The 24,194-nt window shown below is 41.3% G+C and overlaps 2 protein-coding genes across 3 annotated transcripts in view; one reads left to right on the plus strand and one right to left on the minus strand.

Annotated features, from left to right (window-relative positions):
• Positions 1-711: 711 nt before the first annotated feature.
• Positions 712-6,877, minus strand: LOC123991981 (DET1 homolog). 2 transcript variants are annotated; one of them, XM_046293390.1, is made up of 6 exons: positions 6,686-6,877; positions 3,191-3,970; positions 2,732-3,085; positions 2,190-2,380; positions 1,782-1,973; positions 712-1,236 (listed from the first exon to the last, which is right to left on the minus strand). In XM_046293390.1, exons 2-6 carry the CDS (start codon positions 3,917-3,919, stop codon positions 1,047-1,049), a joined length of 1,656 nt encoding a protein of 551 aa, XP_046149346.1. In that variant the 5' UTR covers positions 3,920-3,970; positions 6,686-6,877; the 3' UTR covers positions 712-1,046. The 2 variants fall into 2 exon arrangements, with proteins under 2 accessions (XP_046149346.1, XP_046149347.1); XM_046293391.1 differs by lacking the exon at positions 6,686-6,877 and adding an exon at positions 4,184-5,269.
• A 12,842-nt stretch (positions 6,878-19,719) lies between these two features.
• Positions 19,720-24,194, plus strand: part of LOC123999562 (microtubule-associated proteins 1A/1B light chain 3B) — a 29,343-nt gene continuing 24,868 nt past the window's right edge. Inside the window, exons 1-2 of the mRNA XM_046305466.1 lie at positions 19,720-19,740; positions 20,159-20,227. Of these exons, the coding sequence (XP_046161422.1) occupies positions 20,197-20,227 (31 nt within the window). The 5' untranslated portion in view covers positions 19,720-19,740; positions 20,159-20,196. The remainder of the gene's footprint in view (positions 19,741-20,158; positions 20,228-24,194) is intronic.

Raw genomic sequence — 24,194 nt, forward strand, 5'->3', positions numbered from 1 at the left:
AAATTTTACTTCCTATTTTTTTTAAACGGAGCTGATTGCACTGTGAAAACATGATCGCCATAGCATTTATTTCTTCATTCCTTTGTCTTTTTGGTCCCGTTTTGCTGCAGTATCATTATGTCTGAGTAAAATGAGAAAGGTGATGTACACAAACATCTTCCCACTCACACACCCACAGAAAGCTCCAGTTGGATCACACTTCTCGTTCCACTCCTCAGCTGAGACTTTTCACTCCACATTTCCTGCAGGCAGAGGCTCATGCAGTGGATAATCCCAAGAATGCATCCACCTCAAGATTTGTTGATTTTTTTTATCAGTAATGCAAGCAAGATATCTTCGGTCAAATTCATAAGTTGGAGTAATTACTAGCATGGATGTAATATTCTTTACAAGGTACATCCAGTGATATTCTTTAGTGTTTTCGGTGATCGGGTCAACAAGGAATCGTTATTTTCATATAACATTAATGGTAATTTCCTTTATAACTTCCCCACATAATATATTTAATTTCTAACACAGTATGAGCTGGGTTAGCAACATATAGTAGATCATTTGTTAAATTGGAAAAGAGGAAAATAAATTACATTGTCCCCTTTTTGCTCATGTTAAAGATGGTTTAGACCAATCAGGTTTTAATAACTAAGTCCACTAAGCAAAGCATATTACAGATAGTCCTTATTCAAGTAAAATATTCATAATAAAGAATCACAATCAATATTTAAATAATTTTATTGAAATATAAAACAAATGTAAAAAGGCTAAATAAAAATACATAGAATAAAATGTGACCAAAAAAGTACATTTTGAGAGCCAGAATAAAATGTGACCAAAAAAGTACATTTTGAGAGCCAGCCAAAAACATCTTTGGTCCCTGCAAGGAATCCATCCCCCATCCCCAAGCTCCCAATTTCAACTTCAAGTGGTTCCGCCCACAGTCCAGTCTTATTTTGTTCCTCACACTAGGGGGAGAAAAAGGACAGAGTGACTACTTTTTGCTCTACACAGTACAATGCCAAGTTCTCCAGGTCTAGTCCACTGCTTTCCTCTCATACACAGACATGACGCATGTGGAAATTCACCACATACTCAGCGTTGGTCCTCTGTACTGAGATGGCGAACGGCTCAAAGGGGTGGAATGTGAAGGCCACCAGCCGCCGGACGGCATGGTTAATGGGCCGGCCCAGGAGGCCTGCCTGGATCTTGAACTTCAGCAAGCCAGAGTCCCGAGCGTAAAACCTGCCGTTATAACAAGAAAAACAGTCAGTCTTTTCAAATGCAAGTTTGAAATGAAAGAGGGTATCTAGGAACACACAGTAACATCCAAATGGTTGTCCTATAACGTTATTAGTTATTGTAGTTTCATTTCCTAACAATAAATGTAATCATTTCAAAAACAAGAGAGCTTACCGGTACCATAAAATGTCAATTAAACAGTATCCAATAAGTCCCTGCCTTTTATAATGGCCAGGCATCATTTACACATTTGAGCTAATAAATGGCGGTCTCTATAATAAACACCTGGTCAAGAAAAGTTTAATTATGCATTCATGCTCCGGTGGAATCGAACAGAATCTTTATCTCGCTCTGAATGATTGATGTCTCTAACAGACTTCGGGGCAGCTCCACAGTTGAAGCAAATAACACCCCCTTATACATTTTTATGGAAGTTTTATGGTATGAATGATTGATTATTAATTACATGTCATTTTTACTTAAAGCAAAAATGTTTGTTGTGCCCTACAGAAAAACATTAGAAATCAGCATTATCTAGTCAATGTTACCTGATGGGGTGGTCTCCACATGTTTTGGGCCGTTCCATCACAGACACCCACTTGTCGTCGTAGCTGAAGAGAGAAAGATCGAGGTAGGGGCTGCTGCTGTAGGACTGAGCACTAATGGGCAGCTGTCCCAGCAGCCTCCTCACAGCCTCAGTGTGACCGCCATACTTTGCATTCACTATGGTGTCTTTGAACCTGATGAGGAAGGAGCATAAGCAGCAGGATTTCTGAATCACTTAACTGAAAAATTCTAAGGAATACTGTGAAATGCTCAGAACTCTACTAAACACTGTTTTAAGAGTCTAATTTCTGTAAATTGGTTCAATTTATTGGCCTTTGGACTGGGACACACTGTATGGATTCATTTTCATGGTAGCCCTGTGGTGGGCCTTCCCCCCCAGTCACCAATACCTTCTCTGGACCTGCCGTGCAAAGTTGTTGCTGGAGGCAGAGCAGGGGAACTGAACAGCTTCACTGTGGAGTGTGGCGTTCCGGAACAGGTCACAGAAGTTCTCAAACAGCTCCAGCAGTTTGTCAGAGGTGTTCTCAAAGACTGCCATCACCTCTGTGCTCACCATGTTGTACACTACAAAGAACGAGGGCTGAGAGAAGAGCAGACAGATATGAAGTTAGAAATAAAGATGATATGCACTAATGCCACAGCAGCAAACAATCATATGAAATAGGCCTATAGTTAATGTTTGAGACAAAATCAATTTCAATTTTTCATAACAGAAGTTTTCTGAGCAATAAGCTGAAATGAGCCTGAATCTACAGTATTAATTCCCCAGTCCCTTTATGTAGAGTACAGAAAAACAAAATCAAATAACAGGATCTAATCAACTGCAGATTGGATTGACAGATAGCACTTTCAGAAGTGCATACTTGTATGATTTCCACACCAACAAGGCCTTATTACAGAAACTTAATTATGGAAGAGGGGGTAAGTGTACCTGAGAGGGGTCAGTGACTCGCAGGGTGACCACGTCCTCACTGGTATATTTGATGAAGAGGTGGTGCTCATCTAGTAGCTGCATCTTCCACATCCTCAGCTGTCTCAGCTGGTCAAAGAACTGGAAGAAGCGTCGCTTGGCGGTGGCGCTGCCGTCCTGCTCAGCCCGTCTCCACAGGTAGACCAGTAGTCTGTGCTTCAGGGAGTTGATGGTCTTCTCCTTGTAGAGGCGGGAGAAGCCTGGCTGGCCCTCGGCCCGGGCCTCAGTATACACCGCAGACAGAGTGAGGAGGTCGTCTTCGTAGCAGAACCGACCAATGGTTCGCACGTCCAGGAACGTCCCCTCTGATGTCACCTACCGGATGAAAGCAAAATGTTTGTAAAAATGTTAATTACATTCGATAATCTTACTTCCAGGTAGGCATAGGGTTCAGAGGGTGATGCAGGATGAGATATATACCTGAAAGACATGGATTGTCTGCTGCTGAACAGAAAGAACAGCCAGTATGTTACGGTAGAGGTAGAGTCCCTGGTTGTGCGAGAGGATGATCTTGTCGCACTTGAAGGACCTGGTGTCACAAAGCCGGCCAGTGTGCAGGTCAATGACGTGCAGTGAGTAGTCCTCCAGAGGAGAGCGGGGGTTGGGAGTCACGGACTCATTGTTGCGGTACACCTCAAAGAAGTGTGGAGAGGGCTCCTCGGGCACATAGACCGCTGAGCCCACGATCACATAGCGACAGTCATCAGTGAATAGGCTGCACTCTCGGTTCAGGTGCTCTCCATTGGAGGCCACATTAGTAACGTGCAGTAATGAAAAAAAGCGTTCAAAGAGGCGGCCGCGGATGTTGAGGGAGCGTTGGTCATTGCCATTGGCCAGGGTCTCCCCATCCTGCCCCAGCAGCAGATCCTCAGCCGCCTGGCAGCCCTGGTACTCATAGATCTCCAGGGAGGTCTGGTCAGAGGAGAAGGCTATGAAGCAGCGTCCATCTGGGGAGAACTTGCGGAGGAAGCAGGGAGGCTTCTCTACATTGACCACAGTGAAGTTGGGGAAAAGGTTCTGGTGGAAGCAGCGCACGCGGTACCAGTGGGCTCCAGCCCGTCCAGAGAAGATCCGCCGCCGCTCCAGTCGATGGACTACATTCTGGTTCTGGATGCGCCTGGGTTTCAGGGTTGGGGAATCATCTTCCATGGTTTGATTGTTGCCAGCTCCCACTTACTGGTTGCTACATCACAAATCTCTCTGTATAGCAACGGGTAAAAGAGGTAATACAAACAATGATTATATCAGTTTACAATTAAGTTGAAAATGCAACAAGCTTATCAGAAGATTCATATATCATACAGGTAATTTCTAACTAAAATGAGTTTAGCCTAGATCAGGGGTGTAGTCACTGAGACCAAGCAATGTGAAACGTACACAAATAGAAGCAAATGGAACTAAAAAGGGACCTACATGAATTTGTCCAATACTCTACGTGGAGTAAACCGTTTCTGCCGCAAAAAGTTTTACAATGGTGTGAAACGTTTTGCAACAGTGTCCGACTAAATGAATACACTACAGGGCTGTGTTCAGTTCGTTTCAACATTTGCTACATTACATGATGGGGTAGGTACTGGACAACACATTCAAAACAGTGCACAATGTTCCATAGCCAGTCCATCCAGGAAAAAAAGAATGAAAAGAGGGCTTGAAATTTCAACCAATTACTGCACATTTCCTGCATAATATGGTTCAATCAAGCCACACATCAACAAACATGCATATTTTCACGACAAGTTGGACAACCATTGCATATTGCCATGCAAAATGCCAGCATTGCCCCAGTAAAATCATGAATATTTGCCCAAAAATATCACACAAAATTTCCCTGCAAAATCCATTCACTCCCGTTTGATGGGTGTGGCCTGATCAAAATGGGTGTGTTCATTTGAAATCGCAAAACTCGTACATCACACACTATACACGATCTCCCTTTGGGCCACCATAATCACACTGTTCTTCAACTGGTTGTTCTATACAGTACTGTTTCCATTGAATTAAACATTGAACACTGTTCTTTAGTAGAGAGCGCACCTTGTTCACAGACACTTCCGCACAGTGTTTGAAAACATACACAATAGAGCTCGCCAGCTTGTATTCCTAAAAAACAGAAATAAGTTACCTCTGGTTCATCAGCCATTCCTATGTGGAAAATAAATCAGGAAATAATGGGGTTTTGGGATAAACGCTTAAAATAAGGCCTGAGGTTAACACAGGCTTAGGAGATCTTATATGTTTTGTTCTATGAGATAATATTCCGTTAACATGACCTTTATGAATTATGATGCCTTTGTGCTTGTATTTAATTTGATTACATTTCGGGGGCTCTCAAGAGGTGCAACACAACTGGCCATGATTGGGAGTCCCATAGAGCGGCGTACAATTGGCTGAGCGTCGCCCGAGTCTGGCCGGGTTAGGCCATCAATGTAAATAAGATTTTGTTCTTAACTGACTTGCCTAGTTAAATAAAGGTTAATATATATATATATAAATTCTTCAACATTCACAAAAAGTGACAAACTGAAGATTATCTCAAAGAACAAAAGGTCTGTATTGATATGTTGTTAAAAAAAATTAAAGGCTTAGGAGATCCCTAGGCCTTTAAAAAAAAATAACAATATATCAATACAGGAAGTACATGTGGGAACACAAGTATATATATAAATAATATACAATGGACAATTGGTCTAGGGGGTACAATATCGCATTACACAAGGACCTTAAGGGACATGCATAGAATTATAATTCTAACAGCTTTTGTTAGTAGAGTATTTAATTGTCTTAAAATACAGTTCCATTAATTTTTGTAAGGTAAGAAAATGTGGTGTTTTGTTTGTAAATTTACATTTGTGAATATGAAATTTGGCCAAAAGAATAATTAAATTAATTACATTTAAAAAAAAAATCAGCTTATTTCTATCGTAGGTAAAGAATCCAAGCAGTACATCTCTTCAGAATAGTGTAAGATCTTCATAAATGTGTTCAATTATAAATCTACTGATGTCTTGCCAGTTTCCTTACATGAATACAATGCCAAAAAAAGATGCAACACTGTTTCTGGATGGTCATTACAAAAGGAACAATTTGAGTTGATGTTTGCCTTAAACGTCTTCATATAGTGGTTAGCAGGATAATATTTATTTATTTAATTTTGTTAACAAGTAGGTATGTGTGTGGCAACATCCAAACTTTTGTCCAACAGATCTTATTGGAATGGATTTATTGATAATATCTCCTAAACCTGTGTTTACAACATGCCTTATTACCGACGTTTATCCCCCAAAAACATGGCGGAGTTAGTGCCTACAAAAAAAATCCATTACTATTGTTCTCTATGGGCAATGCGCAATTAGCCTGTGTAGTGAGTCGATGGAGTACAGCTAAGAGCGGAAGTAACTTTTCGTAGCAGGTTAAGAGAGCAATTTAGCTAACTCTAACTCTTTTCTTAGCCTCAGTCTGCTGTTAATTTACCTAACCTGCTAAGTAAATTATCCTAGCCTGATACGTTCGTAGCTGTATTACACCTAGTCAGAACCATTAACTTGGCGACGGGTTAGTAGGTCATTATTTCATTTTATAGATTAACCACAGGAAAAAAAAAGTGTGGCTCCCATTTTCCATTCATACTAACATGCTAATTACCAAGCTAGCCCTGAAAAATAGCAGCTAGCGTTCCATCTGAAGTCACGAGCTTCCCGAAACGAAGCTGAATATTATTTCGTTTTGGGCCAGACAGTAACAGATGCAGCAAAATACACCACCAACAGAAATACATTGTCAAGCCGGTATGCTAACGTTAGCTCGCTAGCTTGCTACTAGTACTAGCCCAGACAGAAGGCTTATAAATATATTTGGTACTAGTGCTGACTGTGCAGTCACAAAAATAAACAAATGCGGGAATAACGTTTAACTTACAGGCTTGAGGCTAGCGTCTTGAGGGCAGGCAATAAAAAAACGAATGTATGACAAGCTTGGAACATTTGTTCTGCACATACGACATAAGTGAGACGTGATTTCTCAACACTGTTCAATGTTGTTGGTATTAGTTAGCTAGCTAATAGAGCCGTCAGCGAAGACGCATCCTCTTCCGTGGAACCATTCCTCACAGCGCCACCGTAAACTCAGGTTGAAAAGAGTATTGCATCACGTTGACACCACATTTGACCAAATACAGACTGGTAGTAAGCCTACACTGCAATGACACAGCAATTGCCTGGGGCACAGACCCTGTGATTTCCTGGGGCCCTAATAGTGTTTTTTCTACTTGAAATTAATTTGAATATAATTACTTTAAATATGTGGTCAGGATGAAACCCTAAGAGAGAAGCATGAAGTGATTAAATGAGAAAACCTCCACTCGCATGTAGCTGACAAATTCGGTTCAGTAGTTTTCCTGGCCATATGACCATAGTACACTATGTACACTATGTACTATGTACACTATGTACATAGTACACCCTCTCTCTCCAGATGAAATCTCGCGTCTTGTGACGGCCGGCCGCCCAACAACCTGCCCGCTCGACCCTATCCCCTCCTCTCTTCTCCAGACCATTTCCGGAGACCTTCTCCCTTACCTCACCTCGCTCATCAACTTATCCCTGACCGCTGGCTACGTCCCTTCCGTCTTCAAGAGAGCGAGAGTTGCACCCCTTCTGAAAAAACCTACAATCGATCCCTCCGATGTTAACAACTACAGACCAGTATCCCTTCTTTCTTTTCTCTCCAAAACTCTTGAACGTGCCGTCCTTGGTCAGCTCTCCTGCTATCTCTCTCAGAATGACCTTCTTGATCCAAATCAGTCAGGTTTCAAGACTAGTCATTCAACTGAGACTGCTCTTCTCTGTATCACGGAGGCGCTCCGCACCGCTAAAGCTAACTCTCTCTCCTCTGCTCTCATCCTTCTAGACCTATCGGCTGCCTTCGATACTGTGAACCATCAGATCCTCCTCTCCACCCTCTCCGAGTTGGGCATCTCTGGCGCGGCCCACGCTTGGATTGCGTCCTACCTGACAGGTCGCTCCTACCAGGTGGCGTGGCGAGAATCTGTCTCCTCACCACGCGCTCTCACCACTGGTGTCCCCCAGGGCTCTGTTCTAGGCCCTCTCCTATTCTCGCTATACACCAAGTCACTTGGCTCTGTCATAACCTCACATGGTCTCTCCTATCATTGCTATGCAGACGACACACAATTAATCTTCTCCTTTCCCCCTTCTGATGACCAGGTGGCGAATCGCATCTCTGCATGTCTAGCAGACATATCAGTGTGGATGACGGATCACCATCTCAAGCTGAACTTCGGCAAGACGGAGCTGCTCTTCCTCCCGGGGAAGGACTGCCCGTTCCATGATCTCGCCATCACGGTTGACAACTCCATTGTGTCCTCCTCCCAGAGCGCTAAGAACCTTGGCGTGATCCTGGACAACACCCTGTCGTTCTCAACTAACATCAAGGCGGTGGCCCGTTCCTGTAGGTTCATGCTCTACAACATCCGCAGAGTACGACCTTGCCTCACACTGGAAGCGGCGCAGGTCCTAATCCAGGCACTTGTCATCTCCCGTCTGGATTACTGCAACTCGCTGTTGGCTGGGCTCCCTGCCTGTGCCATTAAACCCCTACAACTCATCCAGAACGCCGCAGCCCGTCTAGTGTTCAACCTTCCCAAGTTCTCTCACGTCACCCCGCTCCTCCGCTCTCTCCACTGGCTTCCAGTTGAAGCTCGCATCCGCTACAAGACCATGGTGCTTGCCTACGGAGCTGTGAGGGGAACGGCACCTCAGTACCTCCAGGCTCTGATCAGGCCCTACACCCAAATAAGGGCACTGCGTTCATCCACCTCTGGCCTGCTCGTCTCCCTACCACTGAGGAAGTACAGTTCCCGCTCAGCCCAGTCAAAACTGTTCGCTGCTCTGGCTCCCCAATGGTGGAACAAACTCCCTCACGACGCCAGGACAGCGGAGTCAATCACCACCTTCCGGAGACACCTGAAACCCCACCTCTTTAAGGAATACTTAGGATAGGATAAAGTAATCCTTCTCACCCCCCCCCCCTTAAAATATTTAGATGCACTATTGTAAAGTGGCTGTTCCACTGGATGTCATAAGGTGAATGCACCAATTTGTAAGTCGCTCTGGATAAGAGCGTCTGCTAAATGACTTAAATGTAAAATGTAAAAAAATGTACACTACTGGCCCTGCTAATAGGTCTAATCAACTGAAACCATCACAAAGTAGGGGATGGAGAGATATGGGTCTTAACGATTAAATGTTCTATACAATCCCAAAATGGATCTTGTTCTTAAGACTCAAAAATTGCACAGAAAAAGCAGAAGGAAGACCAACAGAAGAATGCCTTCATGCTTGGTCTTGAGAGCATGATAATGGCTCTATGTGCAATTATCCCTGAAGAACCTGTCTCGCAGCTTACAAGTCATAATTTCCAGTAATAGCATGCTGTTAACAAGGAAAGGTAGTGCTAAAAACAGTGCCAAGAACATAAAATGGTCTACTTTTCAATGTACTGTAGATTTTACCATGTCATGCAATGCAAGCCTTCTGTGGTATTTTTTAAATACCCAATAATAATACCTGGTGCTCTGTTACTCAGAGGGGATTTGTGTAGCACATAAATAACTTATTCAGGAAGATTATCCTCTCCCACACCTTTTCTTTTGGGTTTTGTATATCAGCTCATTAATTTCTTGTACTGTATGTCTTATGCTCTTTTCACCTCAGCTTTTAGCAGCTGTTTGCAAAGTATGATTTGGATTGAGAAAAGGCTATGGCAGAAGGGGTATTCAAATACTTTTGGGCTATTCTTTCTGGAGGAATAGAGGGATAGAGCCTAGATCAATTGACTTCCTCCATATGCCCCACATACACGGAGGCTGTAATTATGAGCGGACTGGGATAAGGACGAGAGACCTCAAGGGACCATTTCAAAGACGTATGTTTAACAGCTAATGGAAAATAAACACACAGTGCCTTCAGAAAGTATTCATACCTCTTGACTTATTCCACTTTTTTTACAGCCTGATTTCAAAATGGATTAAATAGATTTTTTGTTTCATCCATCTACACACAATACCCCATAATGATAAAGTGAAAAAAATGTTTTTAGAAATGTTTGCACATTTATTGAAATTGAAATACATAAATATCTCATTTACATAAGTATTCAGACCCCTGAGTCAATGCATGTTAGAATCACCTTTGGCAGTGATTATATCTGTGAGTCTTTCTGGGTAAGTCTTTAAGAGCTTTGCATACCTGGACAGTGGTGGACCCCCCCCCCCCCAATTGTAATACTTGAGTAAAAGTAAAGATACATTAATAGTAAAGGTAAAAGTTAAAGTTAAAGTCACCCAGTAAAATACCACTTGAGTAAAAGTCTGAAAGTATTTGGTTTTAAATATACTTTATTATCAAAAGTAAATGTAATTGCTAAAATGTCAAAAGAAACAAAATAAGTCATTGAAAATTCCTTATATTAAGCAAACCAGACGGCACCATTATTATTTTTTTATTATTTTATTTTTTTACAGATAGCCAGGGGCACACTCCAGCAATCAGACAAAATGTACATGTGTGTTTAGTGAGTCCGCCAGATCAGAGGCAGTCAGGATGACCAGGGCTAAGTGCTTGAATTGGACAATTTTTCTGTCCTGTTAAAAGCATACCAAATGTAACCACTACTTTTGAGTGTCACAGAAAATGTATGGTGTAAAAGTACATTATTTTCTTAAGGAATGAGGTGTAAAAGTAGTAAAACATATAAAGAGTACAGTAAAATACAGATAAAGTCAAGTACTTACACAACTGCACCTGGATTGTACAATATTTGCACATTCTTTTAAAAATATCATCAAGTTCTGTCAAGTTGGTTGTTGATCATTGCTAGGAAGCAGTTTTCAGGTCTTGCCATAGATTTTCAATCAAAACTGTAACTAGACCACTCAGGAACATTCAATGTCATCTTGGTAAGAAACTCCAGTGTATATTTGGCCTTGTGTTTCAAGTTATTGTCCTGCTGAAATGCAAATGTCTCTCCCAGTGTCTGTTGGAAAAAAGACTGAACCAGGTTTTCCTCTAGGATTTTGCCTGTGCTTAGCTCTATTCTATTTATTTTTATCCCAAAAAACTCCCTAGTCCTTGCCAATGACAAGCATACCTATAACATGATGCAGCCACCACTATTCTTGAAAATATGAATAGTGGTACTCAGTGATGTGTTGTGTTGGATTTGTCCTAAACATAACACTTTCAGGACATGACGTTAATTTCTTTACCACATTTTTTTGCGGTTTTACATTAGTATCTTATTGCAAACATGATGTTTTGGACTATTTTAATTCCCTACAGGCTTCCTGTCTTTTCACTCTGACATTTAGTTTAGTATTGTGGAGTAACTACGATGTTGTTGATCAATCCTCAGTTTTCTCCTTTCACAGTCATTCAACTCTGTAACTATTTTAAAGTCCCCATTGGCCTCAAGGTGGAATCCCTGAGCAGTTTTCTTCCCCTCCTGCAACTGAGTTAGGAAAGACACATGTATCTTTGTGGTGATTGGGTATATTAATACAACATCCAAAGTGTAATTAATAACTTCATCATGCTCAAAGGAATATACAATGACCACCCATCTACCAATAAGTGCCATTCCTTGTGGTTGAATCTGTGTTTGAAATTCACTGCTCGACTGAGGGACCTAAGTCGGAAGTTTACATACACTTCAGCCAAATACATCTACTCTGTTTTTCACAATTTCTGACATTTAATCCTAGTAAAAATTCCCTGTCTTAGGTCAGTTAGGATCACCACTTAATTTTAAGAATGTGAAATGTGGAATGATCGTCGTAGGTGGAAGAAGAGGAGGACCAATGCGCAGCGTGGTAAGTGTCCATGTTTAAAAAAAACATAAAAAACTGAACACTGAACAAAAATACGACAAACGAACAGTCCTGTACGGTGAATGGAAAAACACTGAACAGAAAATAATCACCCACAAAACACAGGTGGGAAATGACTACCTAAGTATGATTTTCAATCAGAGACAACGAACGACACCTGCCTCTGATTGAGAACCATACCAGGCCAAACACATAAACGCAACATAGAAAAACAAACATAGACTACCCACCTCAAATCACGCCCTGACCAAACTAAAACAAAGACAGAACAAAGGAACTAAGGTCAGAACGTGACAGTACCCCCCCCCCCCCCCCCCCAAAAAGGTGGCTCTGGCGCGGGACGTGGACCCCAATCCATCATAGTCTCGGCACACTTGAGTGGCGCACCTGGCGCGCCGACCCCTGCCGCCGACCTCGGACTGGGGACCCCTGTAGAGGGTCCCGAATGGAGGGGAGACACCGCACCGGACAGGCGGGAGACTCCGGCAGCTCCGGAGTGAAGAGCGATTCCGGCAGCGCCGTAGTGACGGGCGGCTCTGACAGCTCCTGACAGACCGGCGGCTCTGGCAGCTCAAGACAGACGGACACACCTGGAGGGAGGAGACGGAGAGACAGCCTGGTGCGTGGGGCTGCCACAGGAACCACCAGGCTGGGGAGACCAACAGGAGGCCTGGTGCTTGGAGGAGGCACCGGATGGACCGGGCTGTGGAGGAGCACTGGAGCCCTGGTGCCTTGGCACCACTCCTCCAGGCTGGATGACCGCTTTAGCCCGGACCATCCAGAGTGCAGGCACAGGTTGAACCGGGCTGTCGGTGAGCACTGGAGCCCTGGTGCATACCACTCGCACCTCTGCCTTCGGCTCAATATCCAAATTCGCCCGGCACGGGCGGAGCGCAGGCATAGAATGCACTGCCCCCTCCCAGCGCCTCGGAGACACAGCACGCAGAGCCAGCACAGGATACCCTGGGCCGAAACGGTGTACCAAAGACCAAACACGCTGCGCTGGCACAACATGCCCTGGCTGGATGCCCACTCTCGCTTGGCACTTGCGGGGGGCTGGCCTTTAGCCCACCGGGCTGTGAGCGCGTACTGGTAACACCGTCGTCTTGCCTGACGAGTACTGCGCTTCTTTCGGTAAGCACGAGGAGTGAGCTCAGGTCTCCAACCTGACTCTGCCACACTCCCCGTGTGCCTCCTCAACCTTTCAACCTTTAAGTCTTTACTGAAGACTCATCTCCTCAGTGGGTCTTCAGTAAAGACTTACAGGTGTCTCAGTGGCTCTAACCCTATTACAGGGGCTGATTCACTGGCTTATTGGTGCTCTTCCATGACGTCCCTAGGAGGGGTGCGTCACTTGAGTGGGTTGAGTCACTGACGTGATCTTTCTGTCTGGGTTGGCGCCCCCCCCTTGGGTCGTGCCGTGGCGGAGATCTTTTTGGGCTATACTCGGCCTTTTCTCAGGATGGTAAATTGGTGGTTGAAGATATCCCTCTAGTGGTGTGGAGGCTGTGCTTTGGCAAAGTGGGTGGGGTGTTTGGCCCTGTCCGGGGGTATCATCGGATGGGGCCACAGCGTCTCCTGACCCCTCCTGTCTCAGCCTCCAGTATCTATGCTGCAGTAGTTTATGTGTCGGGGGGCTAGGGTCCGTCTGTTATATCTGGAGTACTTCTCCTGTCTTATCCGGTGTCCTGTGTGAATTTAAGTATGCTCTCTCTAATTCTCTCTTTCTCTCTTTCTTTCTCTCTCTCGGAGGACCTGAGCCCTAGGACCATGCCTCAGGACTACCTGGCATGATGCCTCCTTGCTGTCCCCAGTCCACCTGGGCGTGCTGCTGCTCCAGTTTCAACTGTTCTGCCTGTGGCTATGGAACCCTGACCTGTTCACCGGACGTGCTACCTGTCCCAGACCTGCTGTTTTGAACTCTCTAGAGACAGCAGGAGGGGTAGAGTTACTCTTAAAGATCGGCTATGAAAAGCCAACTGACATTTACTCCTGAGGTGCTGACTTGCTGCACCCTCGACAACCACTGTGATTATTATTATTTGACCATGCTGGTCATTTATGAACATTTGAACATCTTGGCTTGGTTATAATCTCCACCCGGCACAGCCAGAAGAGGGCTGGCCACCCCTCATAGTCTGGTTCCTCTCTAGGTTTCTTCCTAGGTTTTGGCCTTTCTAGGGAGTTTTTCCTAGCCACCGTGCTTCTACACCTGCATTGCTTGCTGTTTGGGTTTAGGCTGGGTTTCTTTTCAGCACTTTGAGATATCAGCTGATGTAAGAAGGCTATATAAATACATTTGATTTGATGTTTATTCAATATATCCACATACTTTTCCTACCTTATGATGCCATCTATTTTGTGAAGTGCACCAGTCCCTTCTGCAGCAAAGCACCCCACAACATGATGCTGCAACCCCCGTGCTTCACGGTTGGGATGGTGTTCTTTGGCTTGCAAGCCTCCCCCTTTTTCCTCCAAACATAACGATGGTCATTATGGCCAAACAGTTCTGTTTTTTGTTTCGTCAGACCAGAGGACATTTCTCCAAAAAGTATGATATTTTTCCCCATGTGTAGTTGCAAATCGTAGTCTGGCTTTTTTATGACGGTTTTGGAGCAGTGGCTTCTTCTTTGCTGAGTGGCCTTTCAGGTTATGTCGATATAGGACTCATTTTACTGTTGATATAGATACTTTTGTACCTGTTTCCTCCAGCATCTCCACAAGGTCCTTTGCTGTTGTTCTGGGATTGATTTGCACTTTTCACACCAAAGTACGTTCATCTCTAGAAGACAGAACGCGTCTCCTTCTTCAGCGGTATGACGGCTGCGTGATCCCATGGTGGTTATCGTTGTCTCTGATTGAGAACCATACTTAGGTAGCCTGTTTTCCCACTGTTAGTTGTGGGTGGTTATTATCTGTTTAGTGTTGGTTGCACCTTGCAGAACTGTTTTGGCTAATCTCTTGTTATTTTGTATTCAGTGTTCAGTCAGTTAAGCTAATAAAGATGAACACGTACCCCGCTGCATTTTGGTCCAATGACTCCTCTTCTTCATCTGACGAAAGCCGTGACAGGAGGTCTACAATTTTTTTCTGGGGACTTGGCTGATTTCTTTTGATTTTCCCATGATGTCAAGCAAAGTTTGAGTTTGAAGGTAGGCATTGAAATATATCCAGTCTGTAAACAATTGTTGGAAAATGTACTTGTGTCATCCACAAAGTAGATGTCCTAACCGACTTGCCAAAATTATAGTTTGTTAACAAGAAATTTGGGGAGTGGTTGAAAAACAAGTTTTAATAACTCCAACCTCATTGTATTTAAACTTCTGACTTCAACTGTATCTGTATGTGTGGGGTACAGAGATGAGGTACACATTCAAAAATCATGTTGAATACTATTATTGCACACAGAATGAGTCCATGCAACTTATTATGTGACTTGATAAGCACATTTTTACTCCTGAACTTATTTGGGCTTGCCATAACAAAGCGGTTGAATACTCAATACATTTCAGCTTTGCATTTTTTATGAATTTGTAAACATTTTTAAAAACATTATGGGGTATTTTGTGTAGGCCAGTGACACAAAATCTCAATTTAATCTAATTTAAAATCTGGCTGTAACACAACATGTGGAAAAAGTCAAGGGTATGAATACTTTCTGAAGGCACTGTATTTAAAATAAGTGTAGACCTGTAGAAAGATAGTAGGCTACTTGGAAAATGACATGGATAGTTAATAATTATACATTTATTGTGTACATTTTTCCCTCATAATATTGTTGTACATTTCCTCTTGATGCTGAAATAGCTATTTGAAAAGGTTGCTCTTAGTACAAAGAGTAGGCAGAAATACATTGTTTCACCATTTTTGTATGTCTATTTTCCTAAAGGGTTGTATTTGACATTTTGGAAAAGCTTTTAACTTTGTAAGACACACTAAATACGCATGCATTTTAGAACGCTATCCGGCTATCTCTACCTATCTGAACCTTTCAAGTCTTTGTGAGTGAAGTAAATTCACGGTTTTCTGAGAAGTAACGGCATCCTCACAAGTCCATTTCAATGCATCAACTTTTAAGAGTTTCACATTCAAAGAACTGAAGTCAAAAGAATGTTACAAACTAGGGTACATCAGTTACTTGGCATGAACACAGCCAATCAGTTCGAATAGTGCAACTCTCATCTAAATCAATCAACAAAGACAAGCTATCTTTCTCTTCATTTCCTAAGAGATCACTACTTGATTTTCAGAGGAAGACAATTGGATGTTTATCACTATTAAAAGATCATCAATCATTTAGAATGTAATAGAAAGCCTGCATAATTTGCTTAATGTAACAGTTTGGTGTCTGGATAGTTGATAGTATTCATTGTTTCATGATATAATGTACAGTATTTTATTATTTTGGATACAGTTATAAAATACTTATAACGAAATGGAATTCCAAATGTAATTAGAATGTGATCACATTTCCATGACATTTTAATATTCCTGAATTTAATTTCCTTCTTACAATAACCTACTTACAAAAATACTTTCAGAACCTGTGGCTTCTATTTTACATTTTGTGTTTGATTCTTGCATGAAACTGCATCACAGGACATATTTCTATATCTGAATGTTTTTCAGAACTCCATTTCCAGGCTGAAAATATTGTTTAGCCCACCAAGATTTGTCCCTTTTCTTGTATAATGGGGAACCTTACTGCTCAACATTCCACATTTTACATTTTCTTCAAGTATGGGATGATTTTAAGTGCAGTTTAACACAGAAATATCTCAATGCTGAATTAATTAAGATGGTGAGAAGGAACACAGCAGTCAAGGATGTAGTCATGCCACTTACTTGTTGGTCCATTTACATGTGTGTTCATGAGTAGTGCCATGTGTTTGCTCATATGATTCATGCTATTATATCAAATATGAAACTCTTCAGAGTGCTATTATATACAGTTAGAAGACTTTACTGTTTTTCCTTATAGTACTGATTACTTCTTCCTATTTTTACGCTTTTACGAAGCACATATGGACTGTGCAGTGAAGATAACAACAGAACAATGACAATGCTTTTCTAGGGGCACCTTCTTCTAGCAAGGTCAGTGGAGATGGATGAGAAGTTGGGGAAAGAAATTATTAGCCATTTTTCAAAAACCCTTAAAAGGAGGCAGTGAGGTCAAACACTAGCGCCTGGACTCTGGCTGAATTACCCTTTTTACCTCTCCAGGAGAAAGCTAAGGGGGCCTCAGTGGGGGACATAACCGTTGCGCATGTCTGTGCCGCAGCTTCTCTGTCGCTGTAGAGGGTGGCAATTTCTGCCATTCTGAATACGGTTGAGAGAAGAGTGATGGGCACTTTTCTATTATTACTGCTCTGCTGAGTGTATAAGACGCATTAGTGCAAAAGAAACTTGTCCATCTATTTCAGAACACTCTAACTCTGACCCCAGCAGTGGTTTGATGTGACTATCCTGTTTGTTTGCACTCTTTCCCTCTTTCTGATGTTTATGTCATCGTTTAAAATTCCCCCTGTCTAAAAGTATAGAACTAGGCCCTGGGTAGAAACCCTGCTTTGTCAGAAAAAGGATCCCTTGTTTGTAAGTATTAACCCAGGGAGAGGTCATTATCTGATGAGCACAGTTACCTAGAAAAGAGATGCCTTGTGCCAGGTGTTCTGGGATTCTTGGTGGGTCAGGGGTATGGATAAACAGATGCTCCATCTCAATGAACACAATTAATTACTTATAGGCTGCTTAGGCAAACAAGGAATTGTTCTGTGCATGTTTGCATAACACTGATATGGACATGTGTTAGTGCAACTTTTGAACTTGGCTGCTCTTTGGCGATATGTAACCAAACTCTTATCAGTTGTGCTGTAGCCCTGTACAGCTCATAAAAACCCTCTGAATAAAGACAACACCCCAACAACACTTACTTGACGCCTAGGGCTTTCTAAGTCTCCAAATGTGGTTATCCATGCTGTGTGAAGACATTTCAATGTATATTAAAACCATACTGTTGTTGATCAATTGTGTTGTATCCTCATTTCATTGTGCTCATACCAGTCATCCTGCAACCACACAGTGATATACACTGAGTATACCAAACATTCGGGAACACTTTCCTAATATTCAGTGGCACCAGCTCTTGAGACAAACCGGTGCACCTGGCACCGACTACCATACCCTGTTCAAAGGCACTTAAATATTTTGACTTGTCCATTCGTCCTCTAAATGGCACACATATTCATGTCTCAATTATCTCAAGGCTTAGAAATCCTTCTTAAACCTGTCTCCTCCCCTTCATTTACACTGATTGAAGTGGATTTAACAAGTGACATCAATAAGGGATCATAGCTTTCACCTGGTCTGTCCATGTCATGGAAAGTGTTCTTAATGTTCTGTATATCTAGAATATTGGTTGTTATATTACATTATGTAAGAGGCATACACATTCCACTCAGAATGATAGGACATTGTAGCTACAGTATAAGAGATCCACAAACACTAGTGTCTAATGGTCTATTGAATAAAGGGAAAATACTACAGATAGTCACAGATGAAAAGGTATTTCTCCACTATCCCTGTATAACTGCTCAGAGACTTGAAGATGTCATTGATCGGTAGCCCTGTAAAGTGACCCAGGCTTCTGAATCAGACAGTACAGAGCCATTGTGAGCTTTCAGTGGTGCCTCAAACACACATCAGAGTAAAAAACTATCTTTACTTTCATCTCCAAAGAAACATTTGTCAAGATGCAGAAGAACACACATATAGGCAAAACACACCCCCATGGATAAATACACCACACACAGACACACTTGCGCACACACAGACACACACATGGAGATACAAATATAATGAATCAAACATTTAAAATAATCATGTTTAGTCTGGGAGGAGAACACTAAAGTTCTCAGCACAATGGGGTAGCACATTTGTGTCTGAAAATACACTCTTATGCAGCTTTTTCTTCAAAATCATGGAAATGTACAATTGCAGACTGTGATTTTTGCAGCTGTCATCTGCTAAGTGCCTAAAATCCATTTTAAAGTAAAATCTAACATAATTTTCCAATTTATTTGTTGAGCATTGACAGCAATTTAGTCCCTCTTATTATTGCAGCGAAGGAAGTGGTGCTGACTGGAAGAGGCTCTTTTTATGAAGGATTCGGACTCAAAAAGAGACATTGATTGGGGGGAATGGGGGATCATGCTTGGTGGTCTAAACAAAATCCATTCAAAGAAGCAAACTGCCTGCTAAATAACTAGATGAACATTGTTCAAAAATGTTTAGTTGTTATTTTTCTCTTGCGGCTTTTGTATTTAAAGTACAGACAGTATCAATGTTGTATTTTCTGGTAATTTAATCACTGTCTCTGGAGACATGAAAATTAGAATAGTCACGAGTATTGAGATGCATGGAGGAAACCTCAAATACAATAGATAATGCATAAAAACGGTCGGTGTATCCTATTTCCCTCTGTTGCTAAAATAATAGGAGCTAGATTTACTCTGTTCTTTCCGTGTGTTTATATAAGGCTACATGTATAAACAATTTCCTAACTGAATGTGACATTTGCCCATATGCTTGCACATATAGTTGACATGTATTAATAACACCACTGAGGTTGTAAACGTTAGATCTATGGGTCATTGTGATCATGGTGTCTTTAAAATTGGACCATTCTCTCCAATAAGAATCTCATGCAAACGAACAGAACAATGTTATAGAAAAAACTATTCTAAGAGACATGTATCGCCTAGTGTAGGTCTAGCCTACTGATAAGGTCCGCATTTTTACAACTAAAGCTACTGGCTACCATTTATTATCTCATTCTAAAATACATCCTCTGTAGGACTTTTGTTGTGAAAGATGGGTTTTTATGTCTCCCCTTCGTAAGCTGACGTCACGCTCATGAAATTGACAGGCCACCTGTGGGGACGAATCGGGATTTAAATGGATATGGCCGTCATAAAAACTGTAGGTTGTGATACGGCACATGGCAGAAAGATGCACAGTCAATACTTTCGATTCCAGTTCCAGAGGCGGCGCAGACAGCATCTGCAAGGTAGGCTATCTCTGATTTCTGATCGACTCTTGTTGTTTTATGTTTGCTGAATGATAGAATGATAAAATAATGAATGAGGTATGGATGTAAAGAAACACAGGTGTATATAAGGAGGGTAGTCTGTTTTCTCTTGACTATAAATCGTGTTTTGCAAAACCGCCTGAAACCAGCCACATCTGATTGACAAAGAACTAAGCATTGCTACAATTATACGCCTGATTCTCGAGAAGGCAAGTTGGCAAAATGAGACTTGAGAGGTGGAGCTGAAATGCAAAGAAAGGATATTAAATGCATGCCAATATGTGGGTCACATCGTGGGCGTATGTATGTGACTCTATTGAGTTGAACATTTGATTATTTCACAAATGTGACTTTTCATTTTGATTCATTTTTTCATACTCTTGTACCACACTTTCAGATGTATACGTGGGACGACTGGTCAAACCGCAATAGTTCATGTCGGGAGGGATGCTGATCATATCAACAGGTAGAACGCAGCGAGCACAACTTGTTGGAATTATTTCTGAGGGTGTCTATAGCATAAACTGTTCCTGTAGATTCGTAATGTTCCTGTGATAGCCTATATAATCAGTAAAATCTCAGCTTTATATTTTCGCATAATGTGAACAATAACCTATTGTGCGATTTTTAGTAGGCTATCATAGCCTACATATGCCCTTTAACCTCCCCATTACAAATTATTTATTCGACTATAAAAACAGAAGGTCAGAGAAAATCTGCACTTTGTTACTGTGTAATAGCCCCTAAGCAAAGTTCAAAGTGACATTTTTCTGGTTTCTCTCCGGCAGTTAGAAGGAGAAGACCGAAGGCTTGCGAAAAGGTTATATTGATTATAGGAAAGACCCCCGCAAAGAAAGATAATGTCCCTGTGGTTGTGTTTACATAATGGCTATAATTAAATTTGAAGAGCTCTTTATTACAGTTATCCCTGACAAATCCATATCAGCCAGTTGGCTATGTTCTCGTATTTACTGTTATAGTAGCCTACAATACTTTTGTTTAAGGGTGACTGGCGAATTGGATGGGTGAAATAAGACAACGTTTATCGTTCTACTTTAGGCCTACTTTAGACTCATATGGGAACACATGCTCCCGTGTAGCTTCGACCATAAGTAATTGTCACTTCAGTTTGATGGTTTAAATAATGACTAATTTTCCATTTTTGAATTGAATAATTATTTTACTATAATGTCATGCAACACGTAGTTGTGAACTCGTTTTGCAGCCTTTTAATAGCAATGACCATAGCCAAGTAGTAAGTTATGCTGGTTATGACCTCTGGAAGCATATAGAAATACGATGTTTTTAAAAGACCATAATAAGCTAATTACTTTATACTGGTCAACCTTGGAAATCAAGCAAATATAAAAGCTTACTCACATTTCTGGAACAAATATAACACAAAAATCACGTGCTTTACTATTCAGCGTGAGGTGAGTTGTTAAAAACCTGTTCACTAATCATTTCAGCACCACCGGGGTGACCAGCTCCAATGTCGAGTAATAGGCTGTGCGGGACACGTTCCCGATCAAGTCTAATCATTTCAGCACCACCGGGGTGACCAGCTCCAATGTCGAGTAATAGGCTGTGCGGGACACGTTCCCGATCAAGTCTAATCATTTTCAGCACCGCTGTTTAGTCCAAATAATCGGGGGCACTTTAGTTGAATGGAATATTTATTTTCAACAACAAGTGTTACCTAAGCATAATCAAATGTCACCATTCACTTGTTAGGCCTACATGTTTTATGATACTAACTAGGCTACAGTGTACGTCCTAATTGTAACTAATAGTCTTAGAATGTTTTATAAAAATACTTCATATTTAGAGACGCTCCTTATATCTTATACCTACGATTTGTGCAATGTAGCCTTATTACAACTCTCACATACTTCTGCGCTGTGTCTATGCTGAACAGGCTGGCTGGCAGGTTGTCTGAAACATCATGATTACACATTTACATGGAGAAACTCTCCCCATTATGGTGCCACAACTAGTGTGCTACATATTCAGTCTGTACCCAGGCAATACAATTATTTACAGCAGGTGTTCAAACAAGACCGTTTGTGCATTGATCCAATTAATGCAATTAGATGCAGCTTGGTTATGACTTAACAATGTCCAACTAGTGCATGCAGGGATAAAGGAGTAGTATGCCCCGAGAAGAGTGTTGACTCATTAGCAGTAGCTATCTCTGGGGGAAAACACCTGTCTGAATTCACTGATATGTGAACCCAACACATGCCTTAAATAAAATAAAATCTCCTCACCTATAAACACATCCAGGCATTACCATTTTCTGTTTCAATGGATTGTTTGAGACTGTAGGCTTTTGTCTTTACAGCAAACAGATGTATTCCATATCAAATTAAGCCCATTGGATTGTACAATAGCAACCATCTTCTATTTGATGAAGATACCCAGCATTGTAAGTGTGTATTTACCAAATCCCCTTCTGTTGGCACCCTCAGATAGCTAGCTGCTTTCTGTGTAACACATTTTACCTCTAATTTGGATTTATAATGTTTATAAAGTGAGACCATTGTTGGCTTCCCTTTGTGGAATGATTGGCCATCATGTCCATTGTAATTTAAAGGTATAAGAAATAATATTCTTAAATAATCTTTGTGTAACCAGTAATATTGACATCTTCAGACAGGAGCTCACCATGCAGTGGTGTTTTATCCCTCTTGGCAGCTAACCTCAGAAAGAGGGCAATCTGACGTTTTAAGGAGTACCTCCACATGAAACCTCCCCTTTTTGAGGCTTTTAAAGAAAAAGAAAGAATGAATAGCACCGTAGGGACATTTTATTGACATCAAAACATTGCAGAATCTGTGTAAAGCGGGAGCCATTTGTCGCTGTATTTGAAGTGCAATCACAATCAGCACGCATTGGCAGTGACAATGCTATTCCTCCCTGCCCCCTCCAGCGATCCCCCATGGAGCAGCAGGGAGACTGAGACCACTGTTTGATCTGGCCTTGTTACTGGCGTCTGAAGGATGAACGCTCTGCTCCGCACAACACAAAATGATCCAGGGTGAGAGAGAGAGCTTGCAAAATCTTCTCTCCTCCCAATGGCGAAATGTGTATAATTGCAGCAACTTGCTTTAAAACTGCAACATTTTCTCTACGCCCCACGGCAAAATGTGTACAATTACAGTAAATGAACTCAAAAACGTTTGTTTTCTCTCCTCCGTCAAAATTTTGCTTAGGTCCCTCAAAAGGCTGTAAACGTGTTTGTCTAAGTTGTTTTGCATATAAATTATTTAAGCTAACACAAAGTGACATTTAAAGTGCCATGCTTATGCCGGTAAATGTGTGTCATGGATTGACATTGCTTTTGTTTCTTTCTGAAGACAATTCTGAGACAGATCTTAAGGGTGCTGGCTGACATGGCTTGTTTTTCTCCAACAGAGTAATTATTTATGAAATTGTCAAATTGAAATTAATTGCACTTGTATGTCACTCTGGATAAGATTACTAAAATGACTCAAATGTAAATCAGCCTGGAAGTGAGTTAGAGAAACATTGTCTTTGCAGAAAGACACATATTGTAATATTTACATGTGATATGTATGTACAATATGTGCATCATATGTGTGGATACAGCTTTGTCTCAGAAATAGGTTGCAAAGGGACGGTATATTACTGGAAACGTTTTAAGTGTACTAGTAAATTACCAGAATTTTGGTATCTTTCAAGGATTTTATCAAGGATTTTATCTAGTGGCCCTTTTGGGTACTTCAGATTATCACAGGTGTCTGTAATTATCTCTGCCCCTCTGTGTGGCCTTATCACATGTAAAATATCTTAAATAATTCAATCATATTATTTAAAAATAGAATGACAAAGCTGTAAAAGGTTATCCTAAATATAAACCATCAACTTAGTGAATACCATTGGTGTTTCAGCATTAAATACTTTCTTTTTTTACACTTTCATTTATTTTACGATATCAATATGTATTTGCTGTCGATGTTTTGGTGTCAAACTGGTGGCAGTTGTGAAGAAAAGTGAATAGTTGGAAGAGTTGCAGAGTTAATTGAAAATAATTGAATTGTTAAATAGATGCTTTTTTCATTAGTTAGGCTATTCTCTCTTGAACAATATGGTAAATCTACTAGAACCTCATGGACAATATGGACAATTATACTTCATATAAATATATTTTTTTGTAAAGTTATTCAAGCGTAAATAACAAAAGTTACGATAGATTGCCATATATTTTCTGTTAGTTACCAAAATTACTGAAGATTCTTGTAACTTTGGTAAATTATAGGTAGCTTTGCAACCCTAATCAGAAATAAGTTATACCCTTGAGGCTCCAAAATGTTAATGTGATATATTGTTAGAACAATATAATTACAAACAAGAATTTAAGTTCTGGGTCTATCACTAAATTGCATTACATGTCTACATGTCAAAACATT

The sequence above is a fragment of the Oncorhynchus gorbuscha genome, linkage group LG02, assembly GCF_021184085.1.
Source record: "Oncorhynchus gorbuscha isolate QuinsamMale2020 ecotype Even-year linkage group LG02, OgorEven_v1.0, whole genome shotgun sequence".
NCBI classification, from domain to species: domain Eukaryota; kingdom Metazoa; phylum Chordata; class Actinopteri; order Salmoniformes; family Salmonidae; genus Oncorhynchus; species Oncorhynchus gorbuscha.